This window comes from Debaryomyces fabryi (genome assembly GCF_001447935.2).
Source record: "Debaryomyces fabryi strain CBS 789 chromosome Unknown contig00080, whole genome shotgun sequence".
Classification (NCBI taxonomy): Eukaryota; Fungi; Ascomycota; class Pichiomycetes; order Serinales; family Debaryomycetaceae; genus Debaryomyces; species Debaryomyces fabryi.
In genome coordinates, this window is record NW_015385506.1 from 25,812 (window position 1) to 49,506 (window position 23,695).

General features: G+C 34.0%; 13 protein-coding genes across 13 annotated transcripts; 6 read left to right on the forward strand and 7 right to left on the reverse strand.

Moving 5' to 3' along the window:
* Window positions 1–381: 381 nt before the first annotated feature.
* On the forward strand, window positions 382–1,062 carry AC631_03617 (uncharacterized protein; the record flags this gene model as incomplete). Its single annotated transcript, XM_015612446.1, has 1 exon — window positions 382–1,062. The coding sequence occupies one exon, from the start codon at window positions 382–384 to the stop codon at window positions 1,060–1,062; it is 681 nt and encodes a 226-aa protein (XP_015466728.1).
* Window positions 1,063–1,109: 47 nt separating this feature from the next.
* On the reverse strand, window positions 1,110–1,466 carry AC631_03618 (uncharacterized protein; the record flags this gene model as incomplete). Its single annotated transcript, XM_015612447.1, has 1 exon — window positions 1,110–1,466. One exon carries the CDS (start codon window positions 1,464–1,466, stop codon window positions 1,110–1,112), a length of 357 nt encoding a protein of 118 aa, XP_015466729.1.
* Window positions 1,467–2,420: 954 nt separating this feature from the next.
* AC631_03619 (uncharacterized protein) lies at window positions 2,421–2,921 on the reverse strand (the record flags this gene model as incomplete). Its single annotated transcript, XM_015612448.1, has 1 exon — window positions 2,421–2,921. The coding sequence occupies one exon, from the start codon at window positions 2,919–2,921 to the stop codon at window positions 2,421–2,423; it is 501 nt and encodes a 166-aa protein (XP_015466730.1).
* Window positions 2,922–3,078: 157 nt separating this feature from the next.
* RCA1 (Rca1p) lies at window positions 3,079–4,212 on the forward strand (the record flags this gene model as incomplete). The annotated part of the gene is made up of 1 exon (XM_015612449.1): window positions 3,079–4,212. The coding sequence occupies one exon, from the start codon at window positions 3,079–3,081 to the stop codon at window positions 4,210–4,212; it is 1,134 nt and encodes a 377-aa protein (XP_015466731.1).
* Window positions 4,213–4,497: 285 nt separating this feature from the next.
* On the forward strand, window positions 4,498–6,162 carry CCT8 (chaperonin-containing T-complex subunit; the record flags this gene model as incomplete). Its single annotated transcript, XM_015612450.1, has 1 exon — window positions 4,498–6,162. One exon carries the CDS (start codon window positions 4,498–4,500, stop codon window positions 6,160–6,162), a length of 1,665 nt encoding a protein of 554 aa, XP_015466732.1.
* Window positions 6,163–6,381: 219 nt separating this feature from the next.
* TRP1 (phosphoribosylanthranilate isomerase) lies at window positions 6,382–7,158 on the reverse strand (the record flags this gene model as incomplete). The annotated part of the gene is made up of 1 exon (XM_015612451.1): window positions 6,382–7,158. The coding sequence occupies one exon, from the start codon at window positions 7,156–7,158 to the stop codon at window positions 6,382–6,384; it is 777 nt and encodes a 258-aa protein (XP_015466733.1).
* A 124-nt stretch (window positions 7,159–7,282) lies between these two features.
* VPS53 (Vps53p) lies at window positions 7,283–9,640 on the reverse strand (the record flags this gene model as incomplete). The annotated part of the gene is made up of 1 exon (XM_015612452.1): window positions 7,283–9,640. The coding sequence occupies one exon, from the start codon at window positions 9,638–9,640 to the stop codon at window positions 7,283–7,285; it is 2,358 nt and encodes a 785-aa protein (XP_015466734.1).
* A 1,355-nt stretch (window positions 9,641–10,995) lies between these two features.
* On the reverse strand, window positions 10,996–11,598 carry RPL16A (60S ribosomal protein uL13; the record flags this gene model as incomplete). The annotated part of the gene is made up of 1 exon (XM_015612453.1): window positions 10,996–11,598. One exon carries the CDS (start codon window positions 11,596–11,598, stop codon window positions 10,996–10,998), a length of 603 nt encoding a protein of 200 aa, XP_015466735.1.
* Window positions 11,599–11,906: 308 nt separating this feature from the next.
* Window positions 11,907–13,061, forward strand: AC631_03625 (uncharacterized protein; the record flags this gene model as incomplete). Its single annotated transcript, XM_015612454.1, has 1 exon — window positions 11,907–13,061. One exon carries the CDS (start codon window positions 11,907–11,909, stop codon window positions 13,059–13,061), a length of 1,155 nt encoding a protein of 384 aa, XP_015466736.1.
* A 621-nt stretch (window positions 13,062–13,682) lies between these two features.
* Window positions 13,683–15,467, reverse strand: LEU4 (2-isopropylmalate synthase; the record flags this gene model as incomplete). Its single annotated transcript, XM_015612455.1, has 1 exon — window positions 13,683–15,467. One exon carries the CDS (start codon window positions 15,465–15,467, stop codon window positions 13,683–13,685), a length of 1,785 nt encoding a protein of 594 aa, XP_015466737.1.
* A 1,076-nt stretch (window positions 15,468–16,543) lies between these two features.
* On the forward strand, window positions 16,544–17,884 carry AC631_03627 (uncharacterized protein; the record flags this gene model as incomplete). Its single annotated transcript, XM_015612456.1, has 1 exon — window positions 16,544–17,884. The coding sequence occupies one exon, from the start codon at window positions 16,544–16,546 to the stop codon at window positions 17,882–17,884; it is 1,341 nt and encodes a 446-aa protein (XP_015466738.1).
* A 698-nt stretch (window positions 17,885–18,582) lies between these two features.
* RIM8 (Rim8p) lies at window positions 18,583–20,928 on the forward strand (the record flags this gene model as incomplete). Its single annotated transcript, XM_015612457.1, has 1 exon — window positions 18,583–20,928. The coding sequence occupies one exon, from the start codon at window positions 18,583–18,585 to the stop codon at window positions 20,926–20,928; it is 2,346 nt and encodes a 781-aa protein (XP_015466739.1).
* Window positions 20,929–21,244: 316 nt separating this feature from the next.
* On the reverse strand, window positions 21,245–23,662 carry KEL1 (Kel1p; the record flags this gene model as incomplete). The annotated part of the gene is made up of 1 exon (XM_015612458.1): window positions 21,245–23,662. A coding segment is annotated over one exon (2,418 nt), but the record flags the coding sequence as incomplete, so codon positions are not given.
* Window positions 23,663–23,695: the final 33 nt, after the last annotated feature.

Genomic DNA, 23,695 nt, shown 5'->3' on the forward strand with positions numbered 1-23,695 from the left:
GTCTTTTTTTTCCTAGAATGATATTACGAATCACATCTGGCGGTTAGCTAGTACCCTGAAAATATCAAATAAAAAACAACGTACAATCAACAGAATGGACATTACCCATCCTCCTCTTATGCCTTATCAAAGATATGGCTAAAGGTAGGTCAATTTCAGCCATTTTGATAGTGATGAACATTGATAACTACCTGGCGTCTATTTCACAGCCATTTGTTTAACTCATTCGCAGACGTGTAGTTACCGAGTATCGTAGAAATTATTATCAATAAAGATATGTCTCAGAAATTACTTCAACTTGTAGTATGTGATATACAAAATAATTATATAATAATGAATATTAATACAAAATATTATGCTGCATACATAGGCGATCTAGCTATGTATACCAGTTATAATATTGATTTTGATAACTTAGATGATTTAGAAATTAAGTGTGTTAAACATGGTATTTTAGTAAATACTGAATTTGCTTGTTTTATCCGTAAAGAGTATCTGGGTAGAGATAAATTTAATTTTCTTAAACATTATGTTTCAAGAATTATTTGTTTTGATCAAATTAAAAAAGAATCAGAAATGAAATTTTATAAACCATTTTATTTGTGGATAAAGCCGGTTCCTAATTCTAATACTTTTAAGCATTTATTGGATAATTATAATCATTTAAAATATAATGTAGGTAAAGCATTAATTATGTATGCAGATGATGATAATAAGTTTAATAAAATATACTTTGAATATGATTTTGAGCCAGAATTAGAATTATTTAGAAGTGCAGCACTATCATGCAATGAAGAAATTTATAATGATCAATTACAAAAAGCTAAAAAATTAGGATACTTTTATATATATTTAGATATGGAAAATGAAGTCGTCCTAGAAGAACCTAAGAAAATTGATTCTAACAATGTTGATATTAAAATGGAGTTTGATGTAAATATATATGAATTTTTAAAAGTAGATTTTGTTACAAATAATATAAATTTACCAGAATTTGATTCTAGTAGATTAGATATATTCTCAGAAGACTATGAAGAATATGAAAATTATACTAATTTTTAAAATACTTTTTAGAAACATTTTCAAATGTTTCAGAAATTACTTATTTATTATTTTTTACAACCTTTAAAAGCATCATTAACTTTTTTATAATATTTAAAACTATTAATTAATTTAAATCTTCCATCTTTATTAATTTCAAAAGTTTTGCCAATAGAACTTAAAGTTTTACCTAATTTTATTTCACTTCCAATAGCACCAAATATAGATAAAAGATCTAATGGACTGAAATCACCTGTCACACCCCATCCAACAATTGTTGTTAATACATCAATAATAGCTCCAGTAACTCCTAATGAGGCAGTTAACATACCCACAATAGTAGTTACAATAGTGAATATCATCATTTTTCTTTCTTTTTCTTCAATTTGTCTAAGTTTCTTACCTTGATCATTCATTGCTTTCATATTTTCTGTTACTGATGCAAATACAGTTAATGGCATTAATGCTTCTAATATATCAGACGGATTTTCAGTACCTAGTTCTTTTTTTATCTTGATTTATAAGTTTTTGCATAGTATCCAAATAATCATCAGTCATATTTTTCATAGGATCAGGAATAATATTAACTGCTTTTGGTATTATTGATTTATCATCGAAACAGCATGAGTATTTACCATTCCACCTGTATTAATATTAGACCAACTATCAATTTCAAAATCTTTGCTTTCAAGTGTCATATCAAATTTTTTAGAGCAAAATTGAGCCACACTTTTCTTATCTTTATCTTTTACATCTTTAAAAAGTACTAATCCTACTCCCGGAAATTTAGCTTTTCTTCATGATTATATTTTTCCTGATCCCAATGTTCTTTGTCACATTTATTTTCTAGAAAGTATTTTTATAGTTTATAAAAGTCCTTAAAATTACCATTGTAAGCATAAATGTGTATTAAATAAATTATATTCTTTATTTTGAATTCATAATTAGTTTTTAATAGATATTCATGCATATTTGATTATTATGTATTATAAATTAAATATGACTTTTTGTTATTCTTTATTTTTGCTGATAAATGTGATGGACGTATTCTTCCTTTTGAATCACATTCTTTTATCAATTTCATATTTTAACTTCAATATACTTTTGAAATATCTTTCCTTTCTATATTATTCATAATTGTGCCAATATTCAATGGATAGTAAGCAATATGACGCCTATATACTTGAAAATCATACCCTCCCTACCATTAATGCTTGTCTCAAGCAAAGTTTCTAAATTTATAGATTTCCGTATTTGTGACTTTATCCTAAACCGGTTTGCTCAAGAAACTTGTCAAAATAGTTCTATTCCGTCTACTAGCCTCTAGTAAATACTTCAGCTCTATCAATTCATTCTTCCTTTTTACTTCTGTTTCCAACCTAAGTTTGTTTTGATCTTTCTGTAGCAATTTTATGGCGCATCCTCACCCATATCCTACGTCTAATAAAATTACCAAACCGATACTTCCCTTTCCAATGCGTGCTGCTAAACATCATCAATGAATATAGCCACCCCTGAGCATCTACATCGTTCACCATCAATAAGTACCACTTATCCCACGTCCATTCCCAATCCATATCGGGCAATGGAAAGTTGCTAATATTGTTATACGTGAGAGATATGGTCCTCCCATCCAACAGCTGATATGTTGGAGGATCTATGAACGGTAATAGCGTCTTATTCGAGAATAGGGGAATTCCAAAGAGCTTGGTTCCTCGCTGGTTTTCAATGACGAAGTCAAATCGATAGTCATCGCTCTGGTATTCGTAACTGTCCAATGCTTTGAGTAATCGTCCCGTTTTTACGTTAGCATGCTTAAGCAAATCCCGTAACTCATTATATTGAGGAAAATACTTGTATTTATCCTTTATATCATCCATAGACTCTGAGTTCTTGTTGTCTTAGAATCAACAACTGTGGTGCACAAATGGTATTAATACTGTGGAATACCAATATGCAGTACACACAAAAATCTTATCTAAGGTAGTTTTAGTAATAATGGAAAATATTACTAACATAAATACTAGAATAGTCACTATGAATTACTCAAAGAGCGGAGGGTACGACCAGGTACCACCAGTTCTTGACCAGTTCAAGGTCCAAAATATTGAAAATTTGGATTTTCCTATAGTGACGGGTGAGCTTAATGGGAATGTGGTCCAAACTCGTAACATCCAGCCTAATATAGATGCAAGATTACCAGTTCAAGCAGAATCAACAATTTCAATGCAAACAGAGACAGTAGATGATGGTAGCATATCGATAGCAAACGTTAGTAATGGTAGCCATTCGGCAGAGGTCCCAAATAAAGGCCATGTATTTGAATATCATGACCCATTTGATATCCATTCATATCCAATAACGAATCCGCCAATTTTTGACTCTACCATGATGCTTCCATATACGTCAAATGAAGGGATTCCCAGAAGGAGAAGAATATCTATATCTAACGGTCAGATCGGGCAGATTATAAATCACGAGTTTTACTTGGATAACGAGAGTCTGCTCGATGAGGATTTGAATGGGCCAAGACTGAATGACCAACCACTATCAAAGGATGATACTATGTTGAATGATGCTCATCCACACCAGAATAGGGCTCCGGTGCGACCAGGATCAACCGAGCAGTTTCTGCAAATCCAACAACCCCAAATGCCACAGAAGGACATGATACCTCAGCGTCCCGTAAAAGCAGCCCTTGATATACCACTGGGGCAACAACAGAGAATGTATAGAGAGAACCAACTGAAGTCCGAAATACATAGAACCCCAAAAGATCCGCCTGCGGGTGTTCCTCCACCAAACCATCAATTAATATACAACAATGAGGTGATCTACAATCCTAATAACGGGCCCATTCCTGGGACAGCAGCTTGGAAAAAAGAAAGACTATTGGAGCGTAACAGACTTGCAGCTTCTAAGTGTAGGCAACGAAAAAAGCATGCACAGCAACAGCTTCAGAATAACGTATCCAAATATCAGAAAGACGTTGATGTGCTCAAAGATAAACTAAATAAATATGAGAAAGTTTTCAAAAACTACAATTTAATAATTTCCAAACATGTCGACAAATTTCCTGACTCCGACCTAAAGACACTATCAAAGTTCAGTGATATCGATGCAATAACTGAAAAAGATCTTGATGTTATTTCCAAACTTGCCGGTAGCTGAGCATTATTTGGAGTCAGTGTTTCCATATGCGATTTTCAAATTTTAGAAAGTAAATTCAAACTCTGTATCAAATATTAATATAACGAGTCTATCCATACTATATTCTCTATATATAAGGTACTTCTTAAAGAAAGTTTACTCTATTCAATGTAATCTTTGAATGTACAGCTGCTTATATAATAATTACACAAAAATGCGGCTTGAGATTTTGGTTGATCAAAAAATTCATCAAAAGGGCAAATCAACAAGAATACTTTTCATTTAAACCGTGTTTATCGAAGAATAATGTCGCTTAAATTACCTCAAGCCCCAAATTCTGGGTTATTTAAGCAAGGATACCAATCGCACACTAGTGCTGATGGGGTGATCATAAGAAATATTGAAGCAGTTCGAGAAATATCATCGATTTTATTAACATCGATGGGACCAAGTGGTAGAAATAAAATCATCATTAATCAGTTAGGAAAGATTTTCATAACAAATGATGCTGCCACCATGCTCAATGAGTTAGAAATTGTACACCCTGCAGTGAAAATTTTGATTATGGCTTCCAAGCAACAAGAGTTTGAGATGGGTGACAATACCAACTTAGTTATCATTTTAGCAGGGGAATTCTTGAACATTGCTGAAAAATTACTCAATTTAGGGTTAAGTGTTACTGAAATCATGCAAGGTTATAATTTGGCAAATAAGTTTGTCATGGACAAGTTAGAATCATTAGTTGTTAGTAATGTTGAGTCGATCACTGAAACAAGTGAATTGTTGAAGGTCATTAAACCTGTCATTTCAGCTAAACAATATGGGTCCGAAGACTTAATTTCAAAATTAGTGATTGATGCAGTAAAGGTTGTCATAAACCCAAAGAAACCACAAAATTTCAATATTGACTCTATCAGAGTAGTGAAAATTATGGGTTCCAGTTTAGCTAATTCTGAAGTTGTCAAGGGTATGGTTTTCCCAAGAGAACCAGAAGGACATATTAAAAATATCAATACCAAGTCGAAGGTAGTTGTTTTCACTTGTCCTATCGATATTTCTACTACAGAAACCAAGGGTACCGTGTTGTTACATAACGCTAAAGAAATGCTTGACTTCAGTAAAGGTGAAGAACAGCAATTAGACCAGATGTGTAAGGAGATTTCAGATTCTGGTGTCAAGGTTGTTGTAGCAGGTGCAAATATTGGCGAATTGGCCTTACATTATTTTAATAAGTATGGTATTTTGGTCTTAAGAGTCCCATCAAAATTCGACTTAAGAAGAATCTGTCAAGTATGTGGTGCCACTCCGTTACCAAGATTAGGTGCCCCAATGCCAGATGAAATGGGTGTTGTTGACGTGATTGAAACTAAAGAAATTGGTGGTGATAGAGTTACAATTTTCAGACAGGATGAATCTATTTCAAGAACTTCTACTATTATACTTAGAGGTGCTACCCACAATAGTCTTGATGATATCGAAAGGGCCATTGATGATGGTGTCAATGCAATCAAGGGATTATTGAGGGATAATAGATTATTACCAGGCGCAGGTGCTATCGAAATTGAATTGATTAAATTAATTACACAATATGGTGAGAAAACACCTGGTTTGATGCAATTAGCTATTAAACATTACGCTAAGGCTTTCGAAGTCATCCCAAGAGTTTTAGCTGAGACTTCAGGCTTAGACTCCTCTGAATTATTAAGTAAATTGTACGCTGCTCATGCTGCAGAAGATGGCAAAGGTATAAACATCGGTATTGATATTGATAATGATTCGGATGATGGATTATTGGATGTCAAAGAGCACGGTATACTTGATTTACTCTCTGCCAAAAGGTCAGCCATTGACTTGGCAACCGACGCTACAAATACAATCTTATCCATTGATCAAATTATTATGGCCAAGAGAGCAGGTGGCCCACAAATGCCTAAACAACCAAGACCTGGTAATTGGGATCAAGCTGATTAATTTAAAAAATTTTAAAGTTTTGGTCTAAATTGTGTTTATATATACCTATTTCATAGATCACGTAAATAATATAAATCTGTTCAAATGATATGTTTATCAGATTTAGTTAGTAGTTAAGATAGTCTCAACTACATGGCACATTTTTGTCTATTTAATATACAATAATCGCTTAATGCTTCAGTCAACGCATCTGGAAAGTTCTAGACATACTTGTTGCAATTAATCTTCCTTGACAGCTCTTATAAAACCCTCAACTTTCGTTAAATCTTTATTTCCATCTTCATCTTCAACACCACCGCTCACATCAAATCCTATCACATTGTTGATCTCAAACGCACTTCGGACGTTAGCAGGATTTAAACCTCCTGCTAAGATAAATTTACCATTTTGCAAGTCATCGACTGTTTTCCAATCAATAGTTTTACCTTCTCCCCCTAATTCAGAGTCTAATAATGGTAGAGCAAATCCATTTCCAGCATATACATTATCCCTGATAGTTTCTGTAAAGAGCTTGTCCATCACATCTATATCTTTCGGGATCACAAATCTTGGAATGATCCCGTATTTACATGATTCTTCCAGGGAATTGTATTGACAGAATTTTTCTTTGTCCTCATTCCCATGAAGCTGTATAAAGTCTAGACTAAGCTCCTTTGCAATCTTAAATACATCCGAAATATCTTGGTTTCTGAAAACACCGACTAAGAACGGTCCATTATCTATTATTAATTGCTTGAAAGAATCAAAGTATTGATCACAGTTCTCAAATGACTGTTTCTCTAGATGCTTCAATATAGAATTTACAGTTTTGAATTGAGTATTTTTTGTCTTTCTCTTATCACTAGCCAAAAGTGAAATCTTTTTGGCTACATCATGATCAATGGTCCTCTTTCTATTTGGTACCAAAATTACACCAAGTAAATCAACACCCGATTCAATAGCACAACTTGCTGCCTCTTCAGTCCTAATACCGCATATTTTAACTAATCTTGACATAATGCTATATAATGAATACTACTTACTAGAAGATCATGACAAATCTTTTGATATTATACCGAATAATCACGTGATATACAATTAATTGTTTTTTATTGATTATATTAAGCTATAAAGCCAGGCATTATTCATTACTATTACTATTATCTTTCCTGAAAAACTTCCCAAAGTTCTTGAATTTATTAACATGCGTCTCTCCTGTTAACGCAAAATCACGTAAATTTTTCTCAAAGTTATTAATTTTCAAATTATTCTGAAAGTTTGCATTCAATAATTTGGGAGATTTAGCCTCAGGCTCAGGGGACTTCATTGTAGGAGTAGGTGTCGAATTGTTACTATTTACACTTGGTGTATCATCCTGTATAACGCCCAATATAGGGGACTCCTCCATTAAAGTATTCTGATATGATATCTGTAGATTGAATATTTCAACGTACTTAAACCTCTGGGCAGGGTCAATACTTTTAAGTTTCAAAAACTTGACGAAATTAGAAGTTGATTTGTCGCCGATAATTTGAAAATAGTTCATGATTAAATTATCAATAGGGAGTGTTGGAGTTAAAAGCAATTTCAAAACAGTATCAAGCTTATTAAATTGAATTTCAACATGCTTAGTATACGTCTTTAAATTAATATTTGAATGCTCTTCCTTGTTAGATGCATCAAAACTTGGATTCGAATATAATGGTAAATCAAGCATAAGCTTTTTCAAATTTTGTATATCAGACATGATCTGCTCAACATTAATAATGCTTAATGGTGTAACTAACTTCAAATTGTTCAAATATGAATAAGTAATCAATTCGGTTAGTTTGTCACAAAAATTTCTTATATATCCCTCTCTTATAATTAAAGGTAATATCAAAGTGCAGTTATTTATTAAACTTTGCTTATAGTCAATCATGTAGTTGGAAATTTCAACAGTTTGCTCCATATTATTCCAGTTATTGTTAGTGAATTGTCTCCATGAAAATTGCAAATCATTGGATATTTTAAGCAATAATGTCTGAATTGATTTATTAATTAATTCAATGAAAACATCTTTAATTGTTTCGAAAGAAATTTTCGGTTTAAAGGGTTCATCGATTAGATTAATGAATCTATCTTGAAGATCATTTATATTATTCAAAATATAATCCCCTGTATTCAAAATCATAGTGAGATATTTAATAGGCTCAATACCATTGAGGTTTTCGTTATTATTTGGTATCATTGGAAGAAGAATTTTGTTGTTAAATTCGTTTAAATATTTCACAAATAATTTTGATAAATCAATTAAAATTGAACCAGAGCTTAATTTTATGATCAATGACAAAATTTTCTGAAATGTCTTGAATAATTCAATAGATGAGTTGGATATGTTTGGAACGTTATTAATTTTTAAAACATTAATAAAATCTTCATGACTTTGTACATTAGAATATTCAGTAGGTATTTGACTAACTGAGTAGAATTCTAAAAACTTAGAATGTAACAATTTATCCTGTTCGTTGATCCAAATAGACAAATATGGTTCGAAAACCTTCAGTATGATTTGATTAAACTCTTGTGTCTTAAAGATATTATTTAAGTTTTTCTCAAAATCTAAAGTTTTAGTCAATGCATCAAGGAGATTATTTGAAGGTATGGAGTTATTCAATTGTGACGTTAAATCTTGTTTGGTGATAGTGCAAAAGATTTTGCTTAATTCTAGATCAATACACCAATCTTTAGGAAACATATCCATGTAATTCAGATGAATGTTTGCCAATGTATTATTGAAGTACATATATCTTCTGTTAATGTTTTCCAAAGATCCTGCTTCATCGAAGTTGTTGAATATAGACTTAATATCTTTGAGCTGTAAGTTATAGAACCAGTTGAGTAATTTATCCTTGTACTTAGAATCGATCAATTCCAAGATCTCACAACCATGAAATAATTGATCATTGTCCAATTTATTTACTATAGTATCTTCAAAATCAATGAAAATATCATCTACCAATTTGTTTTGCGTTTTCAGAATATTCAAATTCAACTGGTTAATTTCATCAATTGATCTATACGGCTTGAAATAAGTTAATAATTCCTTAACAACACTAAGCAATTGCAAAATATCCTTATAATGCTTACTAGAAATTATAGAATTCAATGTCTTGTTGGCATCTATTAACATCTGCAACCTTTTCAAAATGGTCATCAGTAGAACTAAATTCTTCTTACATTTGTCCAATTCTTGTATTGAGGACGTCATTGAAACAATCGAGCCTTGCGTTTCCGCTGACTTGGCCTTAATCTTCTTTATATTATCTATTAATTCTTTTGTGTCTTCATTTAATGCTATTGGAGAGTTGTATTGAGTTACATCATGTTGTATTTGTTTATTTAATTGAAACTTGTATGCATTTAAATAGGCTAAAAGCTCTGGTATTTCTTCAATAGATCCAGACTTCTCCAATATCTGATTCAAATGATCCGTTGGGTTATAATCAAACGAGTTCATTGTGATTAATGAGTCTAAGATTATTAACTATGTTGGCTTCACCTCTGTTGATATCCCTCCACAATTTTGTGTTACATTTTTCTGATCTATTTTTGCATTCCAACTCTATGATAACGTAGTACAACAAACCTTTGAAACAAATAAGATAATCAAATCTTCGATATATATAACAGTGGTATGATCACTTGAGAAATCCAGTACATACATATCAAAATATAAAGTAGGAAATCATTTATATGAGTAATTCACCAAATTTGTACTTCCCGATGGTGGATGGAATACCACAGTCAAGGACATTGAAGCTTTCAAAGCACGTACCATGGTACTATTATAGAATTAGATCACATTTCGGAGGTGAACATTAGTCTATTCGTAAAATTTGGGTCGTATCATTCGTAAACTTAGATTTCATATACATCATTAACAAAATATTCTATATAGCTATTACAATACCTGTCCAATAATAAGGACATCTTATTCCTCTTTAACATTAGTAATATTCTACTTAGCAAAGAATTTACCTCGGTGTAATTTAAATTGGTTAACTTTGCAAGTTGATCTATTGATTCTATTATCATTACAAAATCACTCGTTTGGCTAGATATCAACTGTTGCAAATCCTGTAAGCTATTAGCCTTATGATAATGGAACGATTTCATAACACTTTCATTATTTTTGAATTGTATTGGTAAAGTGTCTATCATATTAAATAAGTCGGTGGGTATGGTGCAATTTACATACACTATGTTATATGACTGCAAGGCGGTATCTTGGTCAATTAATTTGATACAATGTTCAATGCATTTCTTTATATCTGTGTTGTAAACGTATACTAATCCAGACTTGGGCGCCATCTGGGCTCTTAGACTTTAAGGTTTAATGAACCGTCGATTTCACACACCACAGGTTCTATATGCTAGAAGAGATCGTTAAGACCAATATTGGACCTTTTGTTAATGTCTTAAACAACACTAACCAATGTAGGGATGTTGTAGGATAAAAGAGAAGGTCAGATAAACAATATCGGTTCTCACCAGACATATGAGTCAAATGTCCACAGTGCAAATATTCGTAAGAGTTAGTTCCGTTCTCAAAACAAGAAGATACAGAAATATGCTCCAAAATATCACATAACATCTTTCATACAAGTCAAATATCACCTTTCATAAAAGTCAAAATACCTCTAGTTCCTGACCCACATATACTACACGCAAAACTCGTTTACTATTCAATTTTGTATTACTTACAGAATAATAATATATAAAACATAACCATCACTCGACTAAATAATTATGATATATTAGAAATATTTGCCCAAACGTTATTTAATGTAACAAGTTAACTGTACTTAATCTCTAATAACCGAATGAAGCTAATTGCTTAGCAGCATCAGATTCGGCGGTGGCAGCTCTGGCAGCGTTGACCTTCTTGGCTAAAGCCTTCTTCTTAGCGTAGTATTCAGCGTTTTGTAACTTTCTCTTTTCTTCTAACTTATCAACAACAGATTCGTATTTCCAACCAACGGCAGATGATAATTTACCAACGGTGGTGTATTTTCTACCTGGCTTCAATCTCAAGACTCTTAAAGCTTGTGGAACGACAACTCTCTTCTTCTTGTCGTATGGTGGTGGAACACCTTCGAAAACCTTAAGTCTTTCTAAGGCAGCCTTACCTCTAGCAGTCTTGTGAGGCATCATACCTCTGATAGCTTTGTAGAAAATTCTGGATGGGGCTCTGAAGTGGAATGGTCCCTTGGTCTTGTTATATCTGGTAGCCTTTCTTAAGTAATCGTGGTACTTCAACTTATTTCTGAAAAATTCACCGGAGATGTTCATGGCTTCACATCTAACGACGGTAATTTTTTGTCCATTTAATAATTGCTTAGCAACAATAGAAGCTAAACGTCCTAATAAATGGCCCTTACCATCAATAACAACAACTGGTTCAAAAGTAGACATCTTTAATGAAGTTTAAGTTGTACACTTGCTTTAGGATTCAACAATTCTTCTTAAAATATTTTAACAAGCTTTTTTTTCACTATACTAGGTATTGTCCAGAGAGCGGTGAGCGGGATGGCCTGGAAAAAAAATTGAAAATTGGTCGAAAAAAATATCACGTGCGAATTTCTGAAAGTGAAAAATTCATTAGCAGTCACACTCAGGTGGATGATGGGCAATAGCCCTGGGAAGTGCTACATTATGCCTCCTTTAGAAATAGACTACTTACATTTAGAGATGCATTAAGAGATGATTTTAGAGATAAGAAAATGTTGTTTAAAGAGACAAAAGATTTACATACCTATAATGCTGGAGACATTATTGGATTTCACAAATATGCTTACTACGGGGATGTAAGAAGGTTCAAAATGGTAGCAACCTCCACGTTAATTGAAGAATATATAGAGTCGATCTACTATTGTATCAACTATGGATGTAGGAGAAATATTGAGTTTGCGGAGTTTGTTTTAGATGAGATCGAATTTGTTGACAATAAATATAAAATGAGTATTACTGCGACGTATATAAGGAACGGAAAGTACGACTCTAGGTTGTATTTAAAGAAGTTTGATTATTCCTTGTACAGAAACATAGCCAAAGACGATGTGAAGCATTTATTGAAATATGAAGAATTGCATGATATATTGTGTTTTATTTCTGCTTTGAATTCATTCGAGTTAATAATCAGTCCCAGTTATTTGCATCCGATAAATAAGTTGAAATACTTCTATAATTTGCCTGATGATAGTGAATCAAAAAAGATTACAGATTTCTGGAGTTTTGTTTTATCTCCCACTAGATATACATTAGGAGGATTAGACATTTATTCCTTTACTATTCCGCCAGGTGATTATGCAAATATCTGTAATATTGAAAGAGAATTATTGTTTGCTTATTTAAATCGTGGCCACAAGGAAAACGAAGTTCTTACACCTTTAACTGAAGTCAACATAATGAATGATGTCAGGTTTGCTATAGAGTCATATTCAAAAAATCATCTCATGGATTACTGTTTGAGTAAATTTGTCATTATTTCACCTTCACTTTCATTAGAATTAGTGAAGAAACATAAACCATTTTTAGTTTTCGGCAATTCCTATAATGACTTCAATTACCTTGACAAATACATTGAAATTAACCCTTTGTATAGACATAATTTTATTTACAGTGGTATAATGTATCATTGTATTGATATTAGACAATATATTGGAGATGATATAGATTATTGTTACATTGAAGCATGCATAAAATCTTGCAATCCTTCCGTTCTTTTGTTACTAAAGAAAATGAACAAAAAATGTTATAAAAGATTAGATTATGCTAACAACAAATATATTGAAGAACTGGATGAAATTGAAGTTGATTATGATGAAATATCTAAGAAATTGAGACTCGATGTGTCTTCATATAAGTTTATCTCATAATATTTAGTTTCAGTTGTCAATTTTTCCTTTGAAACTTCAAATTATAAGAATTTAGATGCGTCTACATGAATTGATTAATTCTCCACTCAATAAATACGTCTTAAATACATGCTCGTTCTTAGCGGCGTTAAAGCTTAATTCCTCAAGTAGGGTGATACTTATTTGGGTCGTCCCACCATTATATAATTATCTCTGTCCTAAATCATACCACATATTACTTATTTTTTTTTTTGAAATAGATTGAACTTTAGTCATTGTACATTTGCTTTAAATGATTTACATTTCTCGTATAATCTATATCTTCACAGCTCATAAGTGGATCTCTAATATATCTTTGTTTGTTCTTATTATTCTACTACTGCTTTATCATTAAATTGCAAAGTTCATGTTTTGCACTAGTTCTACTATAGGGATGTTTTCCAATCCACCAATTTTTAGTTTGCCACTTTCGTCAGTCTTTGACCTTCCAAACAATAGTGTAGAGCGGATAGGAAATTCAGGTGCAAATATGTATTACAAGTGTTTTTTAAAGAACACTAATGAGTGCTAAGTTGTATTAGTTTTGTATATATAAGAGACTCAATAATTCTGTACGGCAGGCGAAACAGGTGCATCCGGTAGTTATACAGGAATTTCCTTTGATTCTATTAAAGAGTTAACCACAGAAAGAATGGCTTGGATGGAAGCTTCAGACACGTCGGAATGGATACCACAACCCCATTGAGAGACTCTTTCACCGTTCTTGTTGAGGTAACTCAATTCAATGTAGGTTGCAGCCTTGCCTTGACTTCCAGAGCCGAGTAAATGTTCTGAGTAGTTGACAACCTCGAATAAGGTGCCGAACTTGTTTGAAATAGCATCGATGAAGGCGGAAATTGGACCGTTACCTTGACCAGCGATGTTTACAGGATTGCCGTGGACACGAATGGAAGCGTTGATTTCACGGTTGTTCTTGGAAGAAGGTGAAGCTGGCTTTGGAATATCAAAGTCCTCGAGTACGATTGGGGACTTTTCATGGGACATGTATTTCTCTTTGAATAAATCATTGATTTCGTCGGTTAACAATTCTCTTCCGAGTCTATCAGCCTTCTCTTGAACGATACTTGAAAATGCTACTTGGAGTTGTCTTGGAAGGTCAAGACCTAAAGATCTTAAGATGACCCATGCTGCACCACCCTTACCAGATTGAGAGTTGACTCTGATGACAGCTTCGTATGTTCTACCGATATCTTTTGGATCTAATGGTAAGTAAGGAATAGCCCATTTTGTGTCTCCTCTGGCAACTCTTTCTTCAGCCTTTGCGAATCCCTTCTTGATGGCATCTTGGTGGGATCCGGAGAATGCACAAACAACTAAAGAACCACCGTATGGAGCTCTTGGATGAACTTGGATCTTATTACATCTTTCGGTAACTTCAATGACGGACTCAAGGTCAGAGAAATCCAAGTTTGGTGCAACACCTTGGGTGTACATATTCAATGCAACAGTAACTAAATCGACGTTACCGGTACGTTCACCACTACCGAATAAACAACCTTCAACTCTATCAGCACCGGCCATCAAACCTAATTCAGCAGCAGCAACACCACATCCTCTATCATTGTGAGGGTGTACAGAAACACAGATCTTTTCACGTTCACTAATATTGTTACAGAAGTATTCGATTTGATCAGCATAAATGTTTGGGGAGGCAACTTCGACGGTTGCGGGCAAGTTAAAGATAATTGGGTTTTCAACAGTTGGTTCCCATGTATTCTTAACGGCTTCACATATCTCCACAGCAAATTCAGTTGGGGTATCAGAGAAACATTCTGGAGAAAATTCTAAGGACCATTCAGTTTCTTGCGCAGTTGGATCGTCTTTGGTCAACGATTTCACTAACTTAGTGATTTCAATTGCCTTACTAATAGCCTCTTCTTGTGACATATTGAATACAACATCACGGAAAACGTCAGAGGTGGCTAAATAAATGTGGATTGTAGCCTTTTTAGCACCCTTGACTGATTCAACAGTTCTTCTAACTAATGGTTCTCTAGACTGAGTCAAAACCTGAATAGAAACATCCTCAGGTGCATTTTCGACGGCGTATCTGGTAAAATCAAAATCAGTTTGAGAAGCTGAAGGAAATGAAACCTCTATTTCTTTGAATCCAATCTCAAGTAATTTATGAAAATATTCTTTCTTTTCTGCGATCGACATAGGATCTGGTAATGCTTGATTACCATCTCTAAGATCAGTAGATAACCATCTTGGAGCCTTGGTAATCGCCTTGTTAGGCCAAGTTCTGTTAGGTAAAGCAACACCTTTAAAAGCTGTATACTTTTGACTTGGGTCCTTAAGCATATTCGCATATGGCTTCGCAGCAGATGCTGCTTTCTGAAAAAGTGTAGCAGTTTGTTTAAACATAGTCTTGTTTCCAGTATTTCTGCTTTCTTTTTTTTGAACTTATGCTTTTAATAAATGCGATGACTGAATCAACAAGTAACAATCCATAGAAATAATAAAACGTAATGGAACCACTATGACTAAGGAAGAATGAATTGGGCGATTCTCTCTCCGGTACCGGAGCATTCTTTCGTCACGTGTATAGCCTCTTTTTACCGTTGGAGTTATTCCCTCCGCAGTTGCAGATTTCTTCTATGTACCTAGAGAGGTTCTAATACCACTTCGGCCTATATATCAGAGTGTGCTTTTAGCTCGTACATCCTAGTGTGATGCATCACAGAAGTAATTGGCACATTGATCCTGAAAACTATAATTTCTCATATGCCCCTTGTAGTGCACTATCCGACTTGCTGCAAAATTTTACACATTAATAAAAGCCAGCTTATATTGGTGTGCAAGGTAATAACGGACAACATTTTTGTTACAATTCGGATGTATTTTCTCTCATTTTAATTTTGAGCTGATGAAAAAGCTAGGAAATATCGCATAGCGTAACATTGCGTACCATAAGTGTTTTAGATGCAAATAGAATACATCATTGTCATATGACTAAAGGTCGTATTATTTGTGTGACAGTCTCTTTGTATTGAAGAAGTAAATCTTTCTTATATCCTTTTCGGATCCTACAAAATAAGTATATTTCAGATATTCTTTAAACAGTTCATATAAATCAATTATTTCCAAATTATCGAGAATTTGGGAATTTTAGAGATTAACAAAGTTGGAGTGAAGAAGCTGAAATTAAAATACAGAACAGGTAACTTTAACTTGCAACATATGCACGAAAAGTACATATTCTACATTGTATAGTATTTCAAATATATTATTGTAGATATCAATATAGACAGTTGACCCCAGAAAACATATTAATAGCATATGGGCATCTCTAAAGTCACATGACCTTTTCTTTAATTTTTTTTTTTCAAAATTTTCAAGAGATGCCCTTACAGTATTTAATTCATCGGGATATAAAGTTAATATCTTTTCTTCAATTATCGGCAAAGATTATTACAATTAAAAATATAAATTAATAAATAATGGCTAAATCATCAACTAAATCTGCTAAGGCTGATAAGAAGCAAGTTAAGGCTAAGAAGCAAGAGTCTTCCTCCGAATCCAGCTCCTCTTCATCAGAATCCGAATCCAGTTCCTCTTCTTCAGAATCCGAATCAGACTCTGATTCTTCTGACGAAGAAAAGGAAGATAAGAAGGAATCTTCTGATTCTGACTCCAGTTCTGATTCTGAATCCGAAACTGAAGAAAAGGAAGAAAAGAAGGACGATTCTTCTGATTCTGACTCTTCATCTTCTGATTCTGACTCTTCATCTTCTGATTCTTCATCTTCTGACGAAGAAGAAGAAGCACCAAAGAAGGAAACTAAGAAGGTAGCTAAGAAAGAAACCAAAAAGGAAACCAAGAAAGAAGCTAAGAAGGAAGCATCTTCATCATCATCTTCCGAATCAGACTCTGATTCATCCTCATCCTCATCCTCATCCTCCTCTTCTGATTCTGATTCATCTTCTGATTCCGAATCCGACTCAGACAGTGATGCAGAAGAAGAAGAAAAGGATTCTAAGAAGCGTAAGGTTGAAGAATCTTCTGAAGAAGCTGAAGAATCTGCTGAAGAACCAGTCGCAAAGAAGCCAAAGACTAATGAAGAACCAGCTACTTTATTCGTTGGTAGATTGTCTTGGAGCATCGATGATGAATGGTTAAGAAGAGAATTCGAACCAGTTGGTGGTGTTATTAGCGCTAGAGTTATCATGGAAAGATCCACTGGTAAATCTAGAGGTTACGGTTACGTCGACTTCGATTCTAAGTCTGCTGCAGAAAAGGCATTACAAGAATACCAAGGTAAAGAGCTTGATGGTAGACCAATTAACTTAGACTTGTCTACTGGTAAGCCTCATGCTTCCAACCCAAAAACCGATAGAGCTAAGCAATACGGTGATGTTCCATCTGCTCCATCTGACACTTTATTCGTCGGAAACTTATCTTTCAACGCTGAAAGAGACAGTTTATTCAACACTTTCGGTGAATACGGTACTGTTGTTTCATGCAGAATCCCAACCCACCCTGACACTCAACAACCAAAGGGTTTCGGTTACGTCCAATTTGCATCTGTCGATGAAGCCAAGGCCGCTTTAGAAGCATTGAACGGTGAATACATCGATGGTCGTGCTTGTAGATTAGATTTCTCTACTCCAAGAGACAACAGCAACGCCCCAAGAGGTGGCTTCGGTGGTAACCGTGGTGGCCGTGGTGGTTTCGGTGGTAACGGTGGTAGAGGTGGCTTCGGTGGCCGTGAAAGATCTACTCCTCCAAGATCTGCCCCAAACTCCGCTGAATTCAAGGGTACTAAGAAAACCTTCGATTAATTGCTGCAACATGAAAAATAATCTTGTTAATTTACTGTACACTACACTATACTTTTTCTTCGTTTGATATATCTTTTTGTCTTTTTTTGTTTTATTGCATATTATAACATATAGCTTAATAGTATCATTTAGTACATAAAATAATTTTTAACTATAAGCCTATTGTAGAAAACAGTTCCCTAAAATTAGTCCAATACGTTGTCCGAAATTTCCAACTTGTCTTGGTGCACTAGCTTTCTACTAGTTTCGCTTAGGGCATACCCGGGGTTTTATTTATAGAGTTAACTGGGTTCTACAAAAACTTCAAATACTACAAGAAGTTTTTTTATCAATTCACTTGAATACACTCTACATACTTATCTTAATCTAAGATCTATATAGTCTATTGTTGAACAAATATCGGATCTTCGACCAGTACAATAAAATACATACTGCATATAAGGTCTGTCATTAATATGTCAAAGAACATACTCCCTTTGGGCGGAATATCGGCAGACAATAACAGCATACGCTAATAGAAACTGGAGAAATCAATCAATCTAATAATTGATATATTGTGATTAAGAAAACCAATCCTTTTAAGATAAACAAGTACCGTAACTCGAGACTTTTATATTTATTTTCAGTATTGTATTAAATTAAAAGAAAAGTATTTGTAATAAATTGAACAGCAAGTCCATGCTGTACAAAGGTGAAAGATGAGAAAAGCAGTATCAAAAATAATACCAAATGGGCCTCCCAGGTTCCTACAGAGTGGGTCATTACTATCAGGAGACACAAACTTCAAGTATAAACTCGATTTCAACTCTGTAGATGAGTTTTACATTCTGCTAGCGGATCCCCATAGATCTTGGGTTCCAGGAGACGAGGTATCGGGGCAAATAATATTTATATCCAAAAAGGATCTTGCAAACATAGTAATAACGTTGTCCTTGATAGGGAGTGTGAAGATAAATGCATCATCACATTCTAAATTACGACCAGTTAAAGAACTATTATTTCATCACACAATAAAAATTTACGGAGACGAAAATAGTGCCAATAGTAACGACAACAACGTGGAAGAATTCGGTAATGGATTGTTTAAAGGCGAACATAGATTTCCCTTTATTGTTAAGTTGCCCAACAAGCGAGTATTTACTAGTATTGATTTTGGGAAGGGCTCAATTAAATATTCATTAAAAGCTGCGGTCGGGAATGTATCATCATTTGCAAATGATAGTCCGGCAGTTTCTCCATTGTCGGACAGCAATAACAGCAATAATAATACAACAAAGAATAATTTTATTCTGAAGACCAAAAATTTGAACTTTCATAATTCGGTCTACACGTCCGAAAAGATCATTACTTTGATAAACCCGATAGACGTTTCCAAATTGCCTAGATCCAAACCTAAAAGATTAATTATAAAAGACCCTCGTCTAAGTAAGAAGTTATCCAGAACGCAGTCATCCACATCAACATTGAACACAGTGAATACCTTCAATACCTTGTCCTCGAATAATTCAGACACAACAACAAATGGTGAATTTCATTCGAATAGTAATACACCTGGTAATAGTGCTTCTCACTCGAATTCCAATTCGCCATTGAATGGGCCAGATAAGACTAGACCGCAGGTTATTAAGGTTGCGCTTGAGATTCCTGAAAGGGGTTTTCTTAGAGGAGAATTGATTCCGATAAAACTTAATATTAATCATACAAGAAAAATTCAAGACTTGAATGGCATTATTGTTACCTTTGTTAGAGTTTGTAGACTTAGCAATGGTCATGAGAATATGGTTGAATCGTTCAGAAAAGATTTACAGCAACTGGTTGTTCCATTGTATGTTGACCCAAATACATTTCAATCTGAAATCAATACGAATCTAAGAGTCCCAGCGGATGCATTTCCTACAATTTCAGGGTGCCCTCTAGTTTCATTTCAATATTTCATTGAAGTATTGATTAATCTATCGGGTAAATCTCTAGTTCTAGATAGCAGTAACCACCACAAGCCAAGCATATCTACAGATGAGGCAAATCATTCATTATTGGAAAATCCTTCTAGTGATTTGAAATATAAATTTAACTTCAATTCAAATGCATCCATGAATCACAATGAAAGATCGGGGTTCATCAATACCGATAAATATAAAAGAATGAAAAAATTCCTCCTTTTAACAACTGAAGTAATAATTGGAACTAATCGTCTGAATGAGCGACTAGCATACACTTCTAACGAGCAATCCAATGAGCTAGTAAATGAAAATCTCCATTCTACTTCTCTGACTTCGAGAAAATCATCATCTGTTTCTGGGTCTAATGATTCCCCCTTATTGTTCAATCAAAATGGGTCTACACCACCTTCGCAACAAAGCCATCAACAACCAACAAGCTTTAACCCACTCTCAGAGACTATACCGGCTACTCATTTTTCTACACCACCTTATTTTGAGAGCCAGCAAGATTCACCTTTAAATATTGCTGACACCCCTATTCCAGGCTATGAGGAAGCTTCAAATAATTATCATCATGATTCAAGTTTGGCACCAGTTCAAATGCCAACAAATCAACATTTATCAGAGAAAGAGCAAATGAGAGCACGGGAGGCTAGCTTATTACCATCTGCACCGCCTTTAGATGATGCAGAAGAAGCAGAAACAATCAGCCCAATTGATAGGAATAATGAAATATTAGAAAATATAGAGGAGGTGGGCGAAGAAACGAATCAATTGAATAATGATTCAAATGATAGCACATCGTCGAGACGTTCACATTCATTTGGGTTCTTTAGCTATCAGAATTCTACATCGACAGATACTCCTCCAAACCAAGGGAGTTTAGAAGAAGATGACGATGATGATTTATACCACAGTAACAATAATCTTTTGAATGAAGTTGATATAGATAACGAATCAACTGATTGGGTTCCAAATTATGAAGCTGCTAATCACGATAGGTTATTGCTTGAGAATGATCATGTTAGTACCGGTACTAATATTCATCCAGGTAGAAACGCTAACTCAAGTGCCTGTGGGTCTCAGCAAGATAATTCATCGTAATTAAGAGCGCGCCATGAATAGAGTTATGATACAGAGTGTCCATATTTTCCATATTTATACGGATTATGATACGAAACTGTCAATAGACATCACAGTTTATGTACAAAACAGTAAAGAGCAGGTATTTATCTGCTCAAGTGTGTAAATATAAAAATAAACATGATATTTAATTCCTATAATATTAATATAGTATGGGGTAATACGAGAATAGAATTTATTCTCAAAATAAAAAATAGATAATACATTAACTTCTAAAAGAATTAAATCAATTAAAAAAAAATTAGGAAGTCCACAATAAATAAATATATAATCACATCTATTGACTATTTTGAGAAAGATACAATTCTTTTTGTAAAGAAGTAACATTGTCCTTCAATTGATCCCTTTCTTGTTTCAAAATATACAAGTCCGCTTCTAAGTCTTTTACCTTCATATTATAATGGGCATTTGAAATAGCAGCTTCATCATCATGTGGACTCGTTTCAGATATCGCTGGCGATGTAACACCACTATCTCCAAATTGTTCTTCATTAATGATAGGGGTTCTTGCACTAACTCTTCTTGATGCTCTTCTGAATAATTTCAATTCATTGTTCTCTTTAATCAATTTCTCCATCATGATTCTTTGATTATTTAATTCATCCTGAGTTAAATTAAGAGCTTTACTAGTATTATTAACAGATTGCAAGGCATCTCTATAATTTTCTTCAAATGTTTTCAAATGTTGCAATTTAATATTTAATTCGTTCTTTAAGCTTTGAATTTCATTCGATGATCCCATTTCTTGTTGTTTACTAATTTTCAATAGATCATCTAATTGTTTTTGTAATTTGGTTACCATTGCAGAGCTTTCAGAGTTAGGATTAATATTGCCCGACATATCTCTTTGCTCAGATGCACTTCTTGCAGACCATAAAGTGATTAAACTTTCCAAATGGGATGCGATTTCCTTTTTCGACTTTTTGCTGGCAGATGTGTTACTAGCGATAGATCTATTAACTTCTTCACCTTCTTGAGCGAAACGTTCGCCATCGCTATCAGAAAATTGATCATCAGCGTTTATGGTCTTGTAATTATCAAATTCTAATTGCAAATTGAGGAATTTATTTTTCCAATCATTAATCTCTCTATGCAAAGGTTCTTGATCCTTAACTTGGCTTGACAATTTGGAAATTTTTTCTTCTTGCGCTTTAATAATCCTTTGAAAGTTTGATAATTGTCCAATTTGATTATTCATGAATGGTTCGAAATCAGCAAACTTAGCTGTCAATGCAGAGTTTTCATCTTCCAAATAAATTAGTCTGTTGTTTAATTCCAACCTTTCTAACTTATATTTGCTCAATTCAGAAATTCCTCCGGCAGTGATTCCTCTTTCTGTACTTTCATCCTCATTAATTGCGAGCGAAGCCGGGTCAATTTGGCGCTTTAATTCATAAATCAAATTATCCTTTTCACTGAGTAATGCTTCTTTTTCTTGAAGCTGCCCTTTCAAATTAATGGATTTATCATCTTCTCTCAAGGAAGCATTCTCTTGTTCCAATAGAGATATTTTTTCAGTGGCGTTTTGCATCTGTACTTTCGTGGAAGCCTTTAAATCATTCAATTCATTTGTTAACTCATTAACTAACTTTTTGATTTTCGAATCTTCTTGTCCGTTTCTACTAATGGACGAAGATGGAACTTCCGAGTTTCTTTCTAAAACCGGAGTAGCATTGTTGCTTTGTCTTAAATCCTCGTTAGAGCTTATATAGTTATAGTCCTTTCCTAATACTTTCGGACGATTTCCATTAGATTCTAAGGTCGAATTATTACCTAATGCACCACGAGACCTAAGTTGAGACATTGGTGGAATTTCATCATCAGATGGTACGAAATCTTTTTGATCGTCAACAGAAATGTCTCTTTCTGAAATATTCCCAGATGGAACATCCACATCCACAAACGTATCTCCCGACAGAGTGTCATTTTGCTTGGATTGAATTTCGGAATCTGTAACAATTTTAGGTGTTCTCTCTGGTGAGACATTTGGGGTTTTGAAATCATCAGGCCCAGCTGAGTAACTTCTTGCATGACGTAACAGGTTGTTTCTCGAATCATCCCCGGCGGCAGGAGTAATAGGAGCAGCAGAAGCAGCCATCTTTTTGGTAGGAGACTTAGCTGCGGCCTTAGAAGTTGCATTTGAGGATAAGAAATGCTCGACAATATCTAAGTCTAATTCATAAATCATGGTTCCATATTCTTCACCATTGTACAATTCATAAGTTTCAAAATCATTTGGATCAGAATTGGTATAATCATTTTTGTCACCACCCATAATTAATAATTTGTTAAACTTTGGTAAATATGTCATTGAATGACCACATCTTGGACCAGGACCATTCTTTTCGCCCAGTTCAATCAATTTCGACCAGACTAAAGTATGCAAGTCCAATACATACAAAGAATTATAGATTATACCACTGAAATCGTTACCACCGTAAACAAATAATTTGTCATTAACAATACAACTTGCATGTTCATTGACGGGAGGCGGAACATTACCTGTGGTAGTAACTTGAATCCACTTGCTGATTAATGCGTCAAAACACCACAAATCATTTGAGATCTTTTCATTATTATAGACCCCACCAAAAACATAGATCTTGTTTTTATAAACTGACAATGAATGATTAGTCAAAGGAGGTGGTTTAAAGTTGTTTAAAGGTTCAATCAATTCCCATCGAGCCTTTGGACTCTTGAAAGTGTTCAATTCGAAGAAATACAAGTC